At 35.3% G+C, this 16434-nt stretch overlaps 1 protein-coding gene across 1 annotated transcript; it reads left to right on the top strand.

The window, feature by feature from the left end:
* The first annotated feature begins 6146 nt into the window (after positions 1-6146).
* LOC127795249 (histone H1) lies at positions 6147-14579 on the top strand. Its single transcript, XM_052326805.1, has 4 exons — positions 6147-6374; positions 6475-7278; positions 13741-13824; positions 13925-14579. The coding sequence occupies exons 1-4, from the start codon at positions 6225-6227 to the stop codon at positions 14066-14068; spliced, it is 1182 nt and encodes a 393-aa protein (XP_052182765.1). The 5' UTR covers positions 6147-6224; the 3' UTR covers positions 14069-14579.
* The last annotated feature ends 1855 nt before the right edge of the window (positions 14580-16434 follow it).

Raw genomic sequence — 16434 nt, 5'->3', positions numbered from 1 at the left:
GGTTTTCGGTCATATTCACTGGCCCGAATTGGGCTGTGTTGACTTATAACTAATCCGAACTGAAAGAAAATTTAGTATCATTTCATTTGTATTTGTTTGCTTGAGCACTGGGTAGGGCCCACACATAGGTTAATAATTAATAATTTAATTAATGTATCGTTTGTGTTTGTGCGTGACAGCTTGTTCTATTCTGTTTGTCGAATGAAATTCTGGTACAGCATGGTTTAATCATGATATTAACGTTGGAGATACTGTTTAAATATTTAAATTTAATTTTTTAGATAAAAATTGTATTAATATACTATATCTATAATATATGTATTAATATATAATATATTGTTATGTCTAAAACTGTGGATATAAGAGTAACTCCAATATTAGACACCAAATTTAGCTCTAATTTAGTGTTCGACACTGTTTTACACCAAAATTTTTAACACCAAATTTGTGTTATCTCTAGCGTGCTAACATCAAATTGGTGTAAATAAAATCTTTAAATAATATTTTATAAATAAATATTAATTTATTTATTTAACTTAACATAATATAATTAAAAATAATTAGTCACATTTTATAAAAAAAAATAAAAATTACTCTTATAATTTTTTACAATTTAAAAATAATTAGTCACATTTTTTAAACAATTTAATTTATATTTCTAATTATTAATCAAAATATACAAATATAATAAAAGTGATCAAGGATATAAAAGGAATAAGTTGTATTGAAGTTATACAAAGAGGAGTGAATTTGGAAATAAAAAAAAAAATTGATATTGGTGAATAGTATAATACCAAATTTGATGTTATATTATTCACTAAACACTAAATTTGATGATTAAAATTTGTGTCCAACACAAAAATTGTGTATTTGTTGGAGAGATATTGTAATACCCAACAAATTCTAAAGGACTCAGAGGTAAATTATCTTGGGGGCAAATATGGAATTTAAGGATAAATGAAGGGTATAATGATAATTTATTACCGTATAGATGACCGAATCAACTGCCGAGAGTGTCCTGGAGCCAAGATACCAAAGGAAAATGATGTGGTATTAACAAGCACCCCGAGATAGGATTTATGGTACCGAAAGAAATCAGATCGAAAACGATTTTCGGTACAGCTAAAATGTAGCTGTCAATTAGGCTACAATACCGAATTATTATAGACAATTTTCGAGAAGTTAACGGAAGCTTGATGGGGTTTTGATCTTTCATAAGGAACAACATTTCAGTAGTTTCAGAAAGAAACGAAAAGGTTTTGGACCAAAACGAATATTCGGGCCTAAGTGCAGTTTTCTGAAATTTACCAGAAGGAGGTCAAAACGATAAATTATTGGAATCTTCAGGGGTCAAATTGATATTTTAGGACTTGAGAAACTTAAATGCAATTATGTAAAGTTGAAAGGCTATGTGAAAATGGGTCAAAGTAAGAAAACCAAAGTTGAGGGGCCAAAGTGCAAATTCAAGAAAACCTCCAAAGCATCCATGGTCGACCAACCCTCTAATCGCCGAAATCTGCCATGGGAGACACGAGGAAATGGCTGGGGGGCCTCGAGGGCAAGGCCAAGACGAGATTCTTGGCCAACAAGTGGCCAAAATCGTATTGAAATCGAGCCAACTTTCGGCCGAAAGTTTGGCCACTGAGATCACGAAAATGGAGTCTTTCGGTGGGTTTTTGGATCGACTTAGGGGAGGTAGAGGCTCTATGAGACTTGGGTTGGTCGAGGTCGAGCTTTTGAAGGATCGAAATAGCCTATAAATAGGCGTCAATAAAGGCCGAATCTGAGAGGAATTTGGCTTCAAATCGAGGCCGTTTTTTGAATGAATTGAACGACCAAAATAAGGGGCTTTTGTTGCCTACGAGAAGTAGATGATTTATGGAAATTTTGAAGCATTTTGGTGGTCGTTTGATGGGTTTTCAAGGCCTGATTGGAGAATTGAAGCGAGCGGCAAGGCCGAGCCTGTAAGCGGCCGGTCGAAGCACCTCCGGATCTCTTTTTGAGCATCAAAGCATGCCATATGGATCTATTTGAAGAGGGCTTCAAGGCTATATGGTCGGTTTCATCGCTGGTGATGGCCGGTGCCGAAGAAGATGATCGGTGAGTGGGCCACACGCGCTGCTCAACACACACAGCCCACACGCCAGCGCGTGAAGGAGCGTGTGTGTTTGGAAAAATGTGCAAAACATCTTAGAAAATTTGAAAAAATATTTTATTGGGATTTGTGCAAAAAGTTTTGGTGTTTTCCTTCTCGATGTCTCGATTTTTGCATCAAAAAGCCTCATTTTGCGTGAAAACGCAACATTCGGGTAAGTTTAGTATTTTTCCTTTGAAGTTCATAGTCTTTTATGAATTTTTGTGGAATTAGATTTGAGAAAATAGTCTCGATGGTATTTATTTGAATTTTTAGAAGAAAAATGAAGGAAATAAGAAGAAAATCGAATATTGAGATATTTAGTGATTAAATATTATTTTTATGATTGAGGTGATCGAGGAAAATTGATTGGTACAACTTTTGAGAGTTGGCACAAAATTTGAGGTCAGACATGCATATCGAGGCAATGCGCGCTTTTCGAGATGTCTTTATCTTTGGACAAATGTGAGTAATTTTATTCTAAATATGGTTTTGTGAGTGATTTTCTTACAATAATTTATATTTATGATATGATTGTTTTATATGCATGCTACTTATGAATGCAATATTTATTTTGTCATATTACATGGAAAGTCGTGATAATTGCATTGCACGATATTATTGTCACATTAAGAATTGTGCATGGGAATGAGATGTCGCCCCCAGAGTGTAGCCGTAATTCCCCTAGGGCAATGATGAAATAACGTTAGGCTTATCCTGCAGAAGTTTGGGATTTGCCTAGGATTCCATGCCGGCCTGATAGGTTTGGAGGGCACATGTTGATAATGTTATGTATCATGCATTCGTATATATATATTTTGGACCCTCACTAGAAGTTCCATCTTCTAATGGGTTATGCCTCTAGAACGTTTGACGTTCCAGTTTAGACTTGCAGTTTAGGCAAAAAACAGGTTGAGATGAGACGGCACGTAATAGCGTGGCCGATGGATTCAGCGAGTTGATTCGAATATGTTTTAACTTATGCTTTATTGATGATTAGTCTTATTAAAATATTTATGGAATCTCTATGTATTTTATATTTGAGAATATGATATAATATGTGGTACGGATTCTTTACGATATAATATAAGGTGAATTTAAGTATGTATCATATCAAGTTTTAATTTTAAGCTTCCGCATTTATGATGACTACCTGTCTTAGCTTATTGATCATTACTTTAGTATGCTGAGAAGGTGAATCGAGATTGTCGAAAACTAATTATATTGAAAAATATATATATATATATATTTTTAAAATTCCTAAGTTAATTAACCCTTGAAAAAATGGAGCGTTACATATATTTTACACCAAATTAAAGTTGGCTGCATTTGCTACTTCCTTAGAGTTGCTCTAAGGTCAAAATAAGTTTAAGGAAGGCTAAGAGACATTTTTGACAGAACAGTCAAAGAGAGACGCTCCTAAAAGTCAGTCTTGAATACCTTTAGGAGACTTTTTAGGGGTCTCAAGTACCTTCATGAGATCTTCTTGGGTATTTTTTTTTAGACTTTGATCTTTCTTGAGTCAAATAATATATTATTTTATATATAATTTAATATTTTTATATGTAAATATGAAATAAATAATCTTGAAATACGCAGATATTATTCAATGTATATAAATAATATATATAAATAAAATACATATACTATTCAAAAATATATGTATCTTGATCTTATATACTATTTTATAAAAATTGACTTAAACATCAGAGAGTTTACAGTGAAGACACCATAGTTCCTTGATCATCTTCTATTTTAATAGATCTCTTAAAAATTAGAAATTCAAAACAAATGCTCTATCGTAGGTACAAATTTATTATTATATATTAACAACAACACGTGTAGAATAAGATATAAATGTAAATTGTCACTCAAATTTAATTATCTACGTAGTAGTTCCATATTAACATTAAGCGCAAATTAACAAAATGATTCATTAAAAAAACCTTAAAGACTAGATTTTTCTATTTTGTTTAAAATATAGTTTTTCACGTAAAAAAAATAAAATTTGTGTGATAGTTTGTCTTATAAAAAACTTGTATATAGTTATTAAAAACAAGACGATATATTTAGTTAAAATACATAAATTTTCTTATGTTATTTTGATCTATCAGTGCCCGGCAATAATTCGCATAAGAGAAGAGCTATATGATTGCAAATCACAATTTTCTTATGTTATGTTTTTCATATTACACAACAAATCTCATCGATTATACGCATAAAATGATATATTATGTTAATATAGCGTGGCGTGCATTCACGTGCTAACAAAGCACGTGAGGACAACTCACACACACATCAATTTGTCATTAATTTAGCTATTGCAAGTACGATATGTCGTGTCATCATTAAAATTGCTTTAATAAAGTTATTCATATGATAACCAATTTTATCATTAAATTTGTTTCATTACTAAATCTGCTTTAATAAAGACCACTACCTTAGATTATTTTAATGGTTTGAAAATTCTTTCACTCCCATCTGCTAATGACTCTGCTAGCTTCGATTCGTCTCCTTCCTTTATTATTATTTGAAAGTATCTTTGGTTCGACACTCAGTCAAGTATCCGAAGTTTTCCAAAAAAATACCCAGGATTAAATATTTGTGGTGCAAATGTGAATGTGCAAATTGAATATTTTATTATATATATATAAATTGTGACTATATCTGAATTTATCTAATAAATAAATCGAAGAAAAAGTTATTCAACCTCAAAATTAGTCAAGTAAAACTCAAAATCTAAATTATAAAAAAAATAAAAAATGTTGAATCTATAAGCTTACAATTATACCCTTTAAGCCACTTTGAATAAAGTGACCGTTGACCATTAAGAAGCATCAATCAAGTTGGATCTACAAAGTTATACTTTGGGATCAAAAGGGTGAAATCCCTTATCTTGGGTCTTTCGTCGCTTAATTCTAAGATTTTTGTAAGGGATTAAATCACGAAACTCAGTTATGAGATTTAAACACTAGATCTGTATCAGTTATATAGTGACTAAATTAAAGACTCTTTGAGACTAATGCGTGTACGATCTTAATAGGTAGGCTATGCCCGTGGGAGCTACAAACTTATATTTGATTTGAAGCATTGTGATGCACGAAAATGCTTTGAAGGTATTATTTTAACGATTTTAAAATATTTCTTATATCAAAATGTTGAGAAATATAAAAAAAAATTTGGAGTGTTTCTATAATTTTAAAATTGTTTCTTTTGTAATATTAAAAAAATATTTAAATTTTGAAATAAGTTTTCATTTATGAAAAAAGTTAGAGATGAAAAAAATTTAATCTCTAACTCATTTTTTTTTCTCTATAAGTCTTTAATTCAAAATTTTATAATAATTGGAGACTACTTTTTGTTGAAGATGTCAATGAAGTTATAGAGAAATAGAATGATGAAGCGGAGTAAATTTTATAAATTATATTCTGTTTAATTATTAATATTTAAATTTTTTATTTATTTTTAATTAGTAAAATGATAGAATTTATATTTTTATTTATTTGAATATATTATGAAATTTATATTTATTTTTATATTAAATAATATAAATATATTAAATTTTATGACATTATTATTTTTATTTAAAAATAAAACCAATAGTAATGACATAAATTCTGGGCAATATAATTTTTAAAATATCTCATCGATTTGTGCTATATTTTATTCCAAATATTTTAAATTTATATAAATAAGAAAATATAATTAAACCGTGATAATATAACATCGCATCCAACGTTTGGATAATATTGGAGACGACAGCAGTGGTGAAAAGAGGTGGACGGGCACCAAAATGGAAATTTTGAAGAGGAGGAGGGTAAATGTGGAAAATCACGAGATTGTCCAAGGTTGGATCACAGCTAAGGCAGAGATACAAACAAGAGAGCTCAGATCAGCGATGGAAAAGATCAATCAATCTCAGCCGTCCGATCTCATCGATCCCACCCCATTCTGCTCGATCGCATTTCCAGTACAATAAAGCGTAAAGACCACCGCACCCTTCAACCCTATCTTTCGCTCTCTCTCTCTCTCTCTCTCTCTCTGTAATTGAAATAATTTCGTTTCATAAATTCTCTCTGTTCGAACCTCCATGGTTTCGTCAACGGATCCACCGCCGACCGGCCAACCACCGCCACCTCCACCGCCACGGCCTGCGGTGGCTGAACCGCCGGCGCACGTAGCTCACGCCGCCAATCCTACTCCGCCTAACAACCACCACAACCACCCGCCCTATGCCGAGGTACGGACACTAGAAACCCTAGCTTCTCTCTATTGATGTTTGTGGTTATGATTTCTGAATCGGAGATGTGGATTTTGTCGTGGCGGCGGTGTCGAGACAGATGATAACGGCGGCGATTGCGGCGTTGAAGGAGAGGAATGGGTCGAGCAGGCAAGCGATAGCGAAATACATAGAGAAGGAGTACCCGAACTTGCCGGCGAAGCATTCGGCCTTGCTGACTCACCACCTGAAACGATTGAAGAACAGTGGTCAGCTTCTCATGGTCAAGCACTCGTACAAGCTTCCTAGATCTACTGCTCCTCTTCTTCCATCTGCCACTGATGCTACTGGAAATGGAAACGCGTCGTCTTCTGGGCAGAAGAGAGGGCCTGGCCGGCCGCCTAAGGCCAGGGTTGAGGCCCAGCCCATCAGTGTTGGGGTTGGGCCGGAGTCGGTGCTGGTTTCTTTGGGGCTCGTTGACGAGCCTGCTCCTGCTCCTGCTCCTGCTCCGCAGTCGAAGAGAGGGCGCGGGCGGCCGCCGAAAAGTGGGTTGGTGGGGATGGATTCGGGGGCTAAGCGGGGCCGCGGTAGGCCTCCTATGCCCAAGCCGTTGTCCCTTTTGATGGGCCAGAGTGGGCCGAAGAGGAGGCCTGGACGCCCTCCCATTGGATCTAGACCTAGGGGTCGGCCCAAGAAGGACGGTTCTGTAGCGAAGACGCCGGGCAGGGGCCGTGGCCGGCCGCCCAAGAACGCCGTGGCACCGGCTGCTGCTGCTCATTCTGATGCTGCAGCAGCTGTCGGTGGTGATGGAGCATTGGCTGTTGTGGGAGATGGTCTCCTGCCGGTGAAGCGGCGGGGCCGGCCGCCGGGATCTGGTGGGAGGCCTAGAAAGCTTTCGGGAAAACCCTTGGGTCGGCCCAAAAAGGTACATTGCTCCGATAATTGATTTTATGGACAACTGCAGTGAGACTTATATTGAAATTGGATCTTTTACTAGCTTTAATTTTGCTTTAAACCTTCATGTTGCTGTAATTTTGGGAATGGAATGACAAGTTGCTTGTTACTTAGAGTCTATACTTTCCAAAGAACCAGTATTTGTTTCCTTGTAGCTGCTCCACATCATGCAGGAAGGAGTATAGTCCTGCGGAGTAGTGCGGACAGGACACAGACACAGACGATGACAGTTGGCACTGACACCACACACCAAAATATAGAGCGACTTTAATTTTATCTTTGGAGTAATGGGTGTTATGCCTGTGATATTGTTTTTTGTAGTTAACTGTTTTATTGCTTTGATGTTACTGTCGTGCTATCTTGTTACTGAAATTAGCATTTAATTATGCTCTTCAGCTGCCTCATGGCCCGTTATCTGCTCATACAAAGTACTTATAGGAGAATTGGAAATTATTGTATGTTGTAATGTGCAACAATTTGTGGGTAGGATAACAAGTTGCATGTTGTGTCTTGCTGACATTTTTTCTTTCCTTAGCTCATAACTTTTTTGTGGGCATCTTTTAATTGATAATGACATAGAACAAGTTTTAACTTTTATGACTTGTAACTTTTCCTTTAATAGTTAGCCTTTAAGCCCATAGCTTCATCTTCGTCCTTTAATGGTGCATGGCCCGTAAAAAATTTATCTCATGAAGGTATAAATGTGGTGGATTTAGCCCATTTAATATAACCTCATCCACTTGGAATACAACTTGTTAGTCACAGAGGAAATGGAACTTTTACTGTAATTGAGTTGAAGTCACTGTGATATTCCATAGTCAGTCTAAATTAATGTTGTATCTAAGAACGTGTATAAGATATCATTGGATCTTAGATAATCATTGTTCATGCCACAATCACTGCAACTGAATTGAAGAAGTTTGAGGGCCTGTTTGTTACTGCTGTGCTTTTAAAGCACAACTGCTTTTCATTAAAAATCTTAGAGAAACGATGTTTGTTTAAGCACAGCTTTGCTTTTAAAGTACCATTGCGTCTTCTCAAAAAACAAAAAGCTGCTTTAAAGCAAAGGAAGGATCTCTTGCTTTAAATTAAAAGCAAAACTGCTTATAGTGGGACCCAAAATTTCAAAAAGATCATTTACTTTTATGACCGTCCTCTCTCTTCACAATCTTCAATGATGATGCGACTTTCTGATATAATCCAATGCTTTTAATTTCAATTAATGTCTAAATTTATTTATTTATTCATATATAAAAATAATATTATTATAAATTTTTTATTTTTTATTTCTTACATGTTTTATTTATAAAATGACATTATTTTTATTATAAGTATGGTTTCATTCATTTATTTATCATATGCATGAAAAAGAATATCATAAATAATTTAGGTTCTACTTGTTTTGATTTAAAATATTTTACATTAGAAAAAATATATGAAATGTTTTACACAATTATTTTATCTTTTTAGATTTTTAGCTTGCATTCTAGATTTAAAAAAAAAAACTGAAATCTACATTAGAATGCATATTGATACATATAAAATATATATTTGGAATCAATATATCTCATGTAGTTTTTGTAAAAAAAAATTTGGTTAAAAAATATTTTATGTAAAGAATTATTTCTTAGAAAAAATAATTTCATCTTATTTTTAAATAAATATAATATGATAAAAATATTTTATTTACAAAATTATTTATAAGAAAAACTGAAATACTTAACAATGTTTTATGTGTATATGTGATCTTTTTTTTTTTTTTTGGTAAAACAACATTAAATTTAGTTTTGTCTTAAAACAAAAAATGACTTACCAAAATTTTAAATATATAATTTTTTACGTTTTGATTTTATTGTTTGGCTAAACAATATTTAATATATTTACTGCAAACAAATGAAGCCTTAGTATAAAAAGAAAATATTTGCTTAAAATATTTTTTTAATATGCTTTTATCTTTGATGCTATCATTTTTTTTGGTTAGTTATTTTTTATTAAAAAATAACATGTTATTTGAGAATTTTGGCACTAAAATATTGTATTCAATCTTTTACATTTTGATGCATTTTTTTTAATATTTTGATATAAAATTGTTTTTTCTTATAAAGAAATCTGAAAAGATATTTGCTAAAGCAAACTGTGCCTATGTTTAAAATGCTAATTTTAATATACCAGTGTTTTTTATTTATTTTGTATATCTGCAACGCGACTAAATGTTAACTAAAAGTTATTACTTGCTTTTAACATTAATATATACAACACTACACTTAGTTATCAAATATTACTTTTATCAACACTATTTTCACAACACAACTTTACTAAATATGCCCCAAATCTACCGATTTGAAAATGCTAAATAGTTGGAGTAAGTCAAATGGTCGTAGTGAAAGATAGAAAACATTATGATATGGGGAAAGAAGTATAAATGCTATAAATATTTATTGAAAATGACATGCAAGTGTAATAATTGGAAGCGGGATCAGGGAATTGAAATGGAAATAAATATGCTTAATAAAGGGATTATAGAAGAAGAACCAATGACTGATCTTATCAATATATCAGAAGTGGGTAAATGCTTCATAGCATATCTAAAGATAGTCAAATCCAGGTGTGGGGCATTGCATGTGCAGTTAGCAATGCTGTTGCTATCTGGGCAACTACGTGCACCAGTGGCAAAATTTACCCTTTGTTAGCAAACAATGTTCTAACAAGACACTTCTAATGGATTGAAACAAAATTATGCTCAGTACCCCATACCCTAGAGGTTTAGAGTAATTGGATGCAATACCCCCGATGTTTTAAAAAATATAAGTACCCCTACTATACAAAAAATGTCGCAATTTCCTCATCGTTTATTTAACACCGTCAAAATTGTCAAAAATCTCCAAGTACCCTCTCTCTCGCTTTGTTTCTTTTTTTCTTTATTGGCTGAACCAGCCAGAATGCCATACCCATCTGAACCCAGTGACCAGTTCAGCCATTAGTGGTGGGTTTGAAATTTTGGTGAAATTATTTTCTTCTTCTGACTTCGTCTTACCCCCCCATTTATTAGTGACTCTCTCTCTTTCTCTATCTCATGCATGTGCTCGTGCTTCGGAGCCTTTGATTTGTTTAATCAATTGGGTTTATATATCAATCAGGTATAAAAGACTGCCTTTTAGATTCCAGAATTTGTTAACTGAGCATGGGAAGAAGAAAGAGGTTGAAGATTGTACAGTACAAGGCCTTTTGATATATGAACGAAATTCAATTTGTGAACTCTTTGGCAACTTGAGTTGTTTTTTCTGCAGCAAATTGATATTAATAACAATAACCCATCTTTTCGCTTCTCATGCCACTGGATCTCAATCTTTGCAACTTCATTATTATTTGGAAACATTAGGGAAAGAAAATATCATTTTTACCTGGATATGTGTATATGTGTGTTTGTGTGTGCATATAAAGCAATCTGTGAAACTCCAGAAGGGGTAGGGTTTTAATGAACCCCACTGTTGGGTTTCGCAACATGTATACATATATGTATACACACTCACTCAGGGGAGAAGACATTTTTCTGTGAAGGGAAGAAATACAAGGGGGCAAGTGAAGGAGAAAGCAGAAGCATTCATTGGAGGCCACACCTTTGATTAGCACCTGCTCTTTGCTGCCTCTTGTCCCAATCTCCTCCAGCTCCAGTTCTACACTGGTTGTGAAGAAAAAAAAAGGGGGGGGGGGGGGGGGGGGGGGTTCCTTCATTTTGTCTTCTGCTGTTTGCAGGTGGGTGGATTAGGGGGCGGTTGAACTGATATGGCTGGTATACTTACCAGTTTGACCACTCAGTTCAAGTAAAACCTGGCTGCTACTTTGTCTCTGAGATTTTCTTGACAAACCTGTTTCTGATTTTTTTGGTCCAACTGGCCAACCTGTTTTCTACAACATTGGTTATTGTTATCATTTGAGAGAAGTTGAGCATAAAAATGCCCATTATGAATTATCTTTTTTTTTTAAATTATTGGCCAGGGTTTGGGGATCCTTGTTCCCACTGGGAGTGGGTATGGAGTTCAAAACTATGCCCTGCTAGGGCATCAGGTGGGGTATGTAGAGAGTTATGAGGAATTGAGAGGATGGGGTTGGCAAAACCCAGGCTACCTTTGCTCCAAAAGAATATCCACCCTAGCTCTGAGCCATAAGATTGTGAATGCCTGATAATGGGTGGGAATAAACTTTGTTTTTACTTTTAAATTTATCAAAAAATTTACTATAGCTTTTTTAAAAAACTTTTATTTAATCTATAAAAATAGTTATGTTGAATATTTTCTCCAACTTTGGATAATATTTCACGATAAAGCAATAATGCGAAAGGTGGAGTGAACGGAGGGCACCAAAATGGAAATTTTCAAGAGACAAAGGGTAAAAGTGGAAAATCATGAGATTATCCAAGCGAGTATCATAGCTTTAACAAACAAGAGAGCATTGATCCATGATGAAAATATCAATCATCCTTAGCTGTTGGATCACATCTCGTCCACCGCTTCATCCTAATCACATTTCCTATGCAATAAATGTGAAGATCATCCAAACCTTCGGCCTTATCTCTCGTTAGAATTAATTTCATGTCATTTTTGTCAATGGATCCACCAGTGACCACCCAACCACTACCGCCACAACCTATGGCTGCAGAACCACTGGCACACATAGCTCTCACTGCCAATTGTAATCCGTAGAACAACCACTTGCCTTATGTCGAGGTACAAAAACTAGAAACCCTAGCCTCTCTATTGATGTGAGTGTATATTTGTATTTGTGATTTCTAATATGATATCTGGTTTTGGTGGCGGTGGCTGTGTTGAGTTGAGACAGATGATAACGGCAGCAATGGCTGCATTAAAGTGGAGGAATGGGTCAAGTAGGCAGGCTATATTGAAATATATAGCTTGGGAGTACATGAACCTGCCGGCAAACCATTCAGCTTGTTGACTGCCACCTGAAACAATTGAAGAACAGCAGTCAGCTTCGTCAGGTCAAGCACTCATACAAACTCATGAGATATACTGTTGCCCCCCCTTCCATCTGATACTGATACTATTTGAAATGGAAATGCATTGTTTTCTGAGCAAAAGAGAGGGCTGAGCCAACCGCCTAATCTTGAGGTCGAGGCTCAACGCATGGTTGGTGAGAGAGTATATTTGGCTTGGGTTTCTTTGGGTCTTTAGCCTGAGCTTGTGCCTCTGCCTCAGCCCGAGCCCAAGCTTGCTATGCCTTCCAAGAGAGGGCCCAGAGGACCGCCAAAAAGTGGGTTGGTAAATATGGATTCTATGGCTAAAAGGGCTTGTCCTAGGCCTAGGCCCACCTAGGGGTTGGCCCAAGAAGGATGCTTCTGTTGCAAAGAAGACATTGGACGGGGCCGTGGCCGGCTGCCTAAGAACACTGGCAACCACTGCTACTCATGCTGATGCAGCAGACGCTTTGGGTGGTGAGGGCTGCAACAGGGGTAATGGAGCAGTGGTTGCTGTAAGTGATGCAATGCTTCCTGCTAAGTGCCTGGGCCAGCTGCCAGGATCTGGTGGGGTTAAGAAGCCTAGAAAGGTTACTGGGAAACCTTTGGGTCGGCCCAGGCCCAGGAAGGTAAACAAAACCATGGCGTTGTTTCCTTTGGTATAATTGCTATGATAATTGAGGAATTGCAACTGTTGGGTGGGGAAGTTGCAATAATATAGTGAATAAGATGATAAGTTGTTTTTTGTTTGTTGCTTTTTGTCTGTCTATACTTTCAAAAGAACCATCATTTATTTCCTTGTAGCTGACCCACATAATGCAGAAAGGAATAGTCCTGCAAACTCAGACCTTGACATTACCAGTGCACGCTAAGAATATAGAGCGACTTCAATTGTAGCCTGTGAAGTGTTTTTTTGAGTTAAATTGTCTTTTTTTGCTTTGATTTTACTGTTGCGTTATTTTTGTTACTGAAATTATCACTTAACTTGTAGCCTTTAGCTGTGCGGTGTCCCCTGACCTACTAATACAAAGTACTCATGGGAGAATTTGGAATTATTTTATGTTGTAATTTGTATTAATTTGTGGATGGGATAAAAATTTGCTTAATGTTGTTTCTTGTTGACAATTTTTTCTTTCTTTAGCTTGTAACTTTTATGGGAATTTTTTTAATTGATAATGACATAGTGCAAGTTTTACTTTTATGGATTTGTAATTTTTCCTTTTTAAGCTATTTGCATTTAAGCCCATATTTTCTTTTCTCTGATCGGTGCAAAGCCCATAAAAAATTAATCTTGACAAGCTTATATATGTGTGTTTAGCCCATTTAATATAGCCTCACGCACTTTAACACAGCTTGTTGGTCATGGAGGAATTGAAACTTGCTTCTTTTTTCGCTTGCTCTAGTTGAGTAGACTGATTTTTTATTTTTTATTTTTCTTATGTGCCCATCTTGGGATACTAGAATGCACTGATGGCTGGGGACCAAGCTGTTGCAACTCAAGAGGTGGTGGCTTATGAAGAACTCAAGAACAAACTTGAGCATTTTGTGAGTTAATTGCACTTATTTTATCAGAAGATCCCTTGATTTGACCATCTTATGTGAAAGAATAATATTCTCATACTATTTGTATTTGCTTGCTTTGTAGCAATCTAGAGTCAGACATGCAGTCAGTCTGGTGAAGCCACAGTTAAACAACGAAACTGCAGTGAGTGCGCTGGGGGCATTGCAAGAGTTGGAACAGCTTGCAACGCTAGATTTGAGCACCCCATTCCATGTTCAGGAGCAATGACCACTGTAAAATTGAAACAATTGCACAGACGACCAAGGACCATGCTGCAAATAGTTGAGGATCGGGATTGATTCAAGGATCTGAGAGTTGGGGAGGAGGGAAGTGCTTGGGAGGATGCACAAGGATTGGGCTAAAAAGCTAATTCTTTTTGATGGTGAGGTATGGGAATTGGTAATCTGTCTTAACTTTTCAGTGGCCATGAATGGGAAATTTGTATCAGTACTTAATGCGGGTAGGAAAAATTTGAATGCTTAAGGCCATTAATTTTAGTTTTATTTTGTGTTTGTGCCTACATACCAATGGCTTGGAACCATCAAATTTAGGTCATTTTGGCAGCCCCCACCCCCCCCAAAAAAAAAAAAAAAAAAAAAAGACCCACCCTTTCCTCTTTTGGCTATTTGCAGAACAGCCATTTCCCCCTTTTTTAATGTTTATTTTCAGCTTTGCGATGGAAGATTAAGAAACAACAGGCTGAGAGTATACTGATTCTCTTGGTTGAATCACTCTACAAGTTCTGGCAGGTCTTAATGTTTACAGATGGATCCTTGGTGCAGCAGCTCTTTGGTTGGAATTGAAAACAAAGTGCAGTGCATGGCAGAGGAATTTTGCATTTGCAGCCCAATGCCTTGGGCAGCAGGATCAGCATGTGATTGAATATGCTTTGGTGTTTGGATTATTATTATTATTATTATTTGCAGTTTCTCCTTCGAAAAGCAAAAACCAATTCTTTTTGAGTAGCCATGATTCAAGATTTTAACAGCTCAGCAGCAGCAGAAACTCCAAAATTTTCCTCCACTGTCCATTCCCAGTAAGTAAGCCAAGGGGGCATTACTTCTCTGCTACTGGTACTTGTGTCATTTAGAGGCTTCCCACATATATAAGCCATAATCCCAGTTTCTCATATTTCTCTCCAGTTTCTGTTTCCAATCCTTGTTGGTCTCACGACTCAAAAGCTTTTCGTGTTGTTCAATATTTCCAAGTATTTTATTTTATTTTCTAATTTTGTGTAAAGGCACGCAACATTAAGACTCTGGATTGAGGGATTTTAAATAATGTCTTTTAAAATTGTGCCATTCGAAAGGATGACATCTATGCGGGTCAGTTGTTACTTCAACTGACAATGAAATCGCAATTTTAAATTTAAAATCTATCTTGAATAAGTTTGGGTTTAATTCTGAACGAGAAAATAGTTAAAAATTTGATCAACACTACCCAAAGGTAGTTGTTTTAGATTAATTATTGTTCTGTATTGGCTGGATGTATTTCTATGGTTTTGTTTTGTTTTGTCTATAATACACACGTGGTACTAATAAGTTAAAAAGAGTAATAAATTTGGAATGTCATTGCCTGCGTCATATTAACAAAGCTTAGCCTCCTGCGGGTGGTGGTGGTGTGGGCACAGCACTTCCCTAATAATAAAACTGTTACTTTTTTTTTTTTTTTATGTAAAAAGAATTATCTAAGTTTTAAGAGTAATTGTGAGAATAAGGTAATAAACTCAAAAGAATACATGGGTTTTGGGCATAGCTTCCGTTCAACTTCAAAGAAGACTATTATTATTATTATTATTATTATTGTGATGTAGCTTTCTTTATTTGTTGGTGTGGAAATGTATGGTATGGTATGGTATGGGCTATAAGAAGTAAGATTGAAATTGCCATTTTGATGGTTTTTTTGGTAGGAGCGCGTGGGGGGGGGGGGGGGGGGGGATGTCAATGTCCCGTCCCTTCCGTCCGTCCCTTTAGCCGTGGCATTGTCAAGTTCCAAAATATATATATTTAATGAGGAGGGAGGAGGAGGAGGAGACCATTAATTGGACTAGAAGAGGAATATACTTTCTGCATTTGATATGGATTTGGGAATTAGGACACGGTACCATTCAAATATAACGGCCTATATATAAATGATATTTTCTTCTCAAAATAAGATTTTTTTTAATAAAAATAACATCTTAAATAAATTCTAAAGAGTGAATTAATTTTAAGGAACATAATTAGGAGGCTATATAATGCCTCCTAATTAAGAAAATACAACTGTCTTTTTAAGAATAAGAAATACCCAACCCAAGCAATCGATTCTTCTATTACTAATGCCAAGGCCAATAATGTCGCTGAAATTGCGGTGACCGCAGACCACGTGCATTGTCACGTGTTACATATTATCTAATATTCTCCAAGTGGCAATAATAATTTAATTATTGGGTGGGTTTTTTAATCTCCAGTTAAATTTTGATTTAATTAAAAGCATATTAAATAATCAAAATAAATATTTTCAATATTAAATGACTTCTTTTAACTAATGCATGCTCTTAGACTACTTTGTTTCTGTGTTAAATTCTTTTATTAGCGGCTGATAAATGTATTATA

Source organism: Diospyros lotus, chromosome 2 (assembly GCF_014633365.1).
Source record: "Diospyros lotus cultivar Yz01 chromosome 2, ASM1463336v1, whole genome shotgun sequence".
NCBI classification, from domain to species: Eukaryota; Viridiplantae; Streptophyta; class Magnoliopsida; order Ericales; family Ebenaceae; genus Diospyros; species Diospyros lotus.
This window is presented reverse-complemented; position numbering and strand designations above follow the sequence as displayed.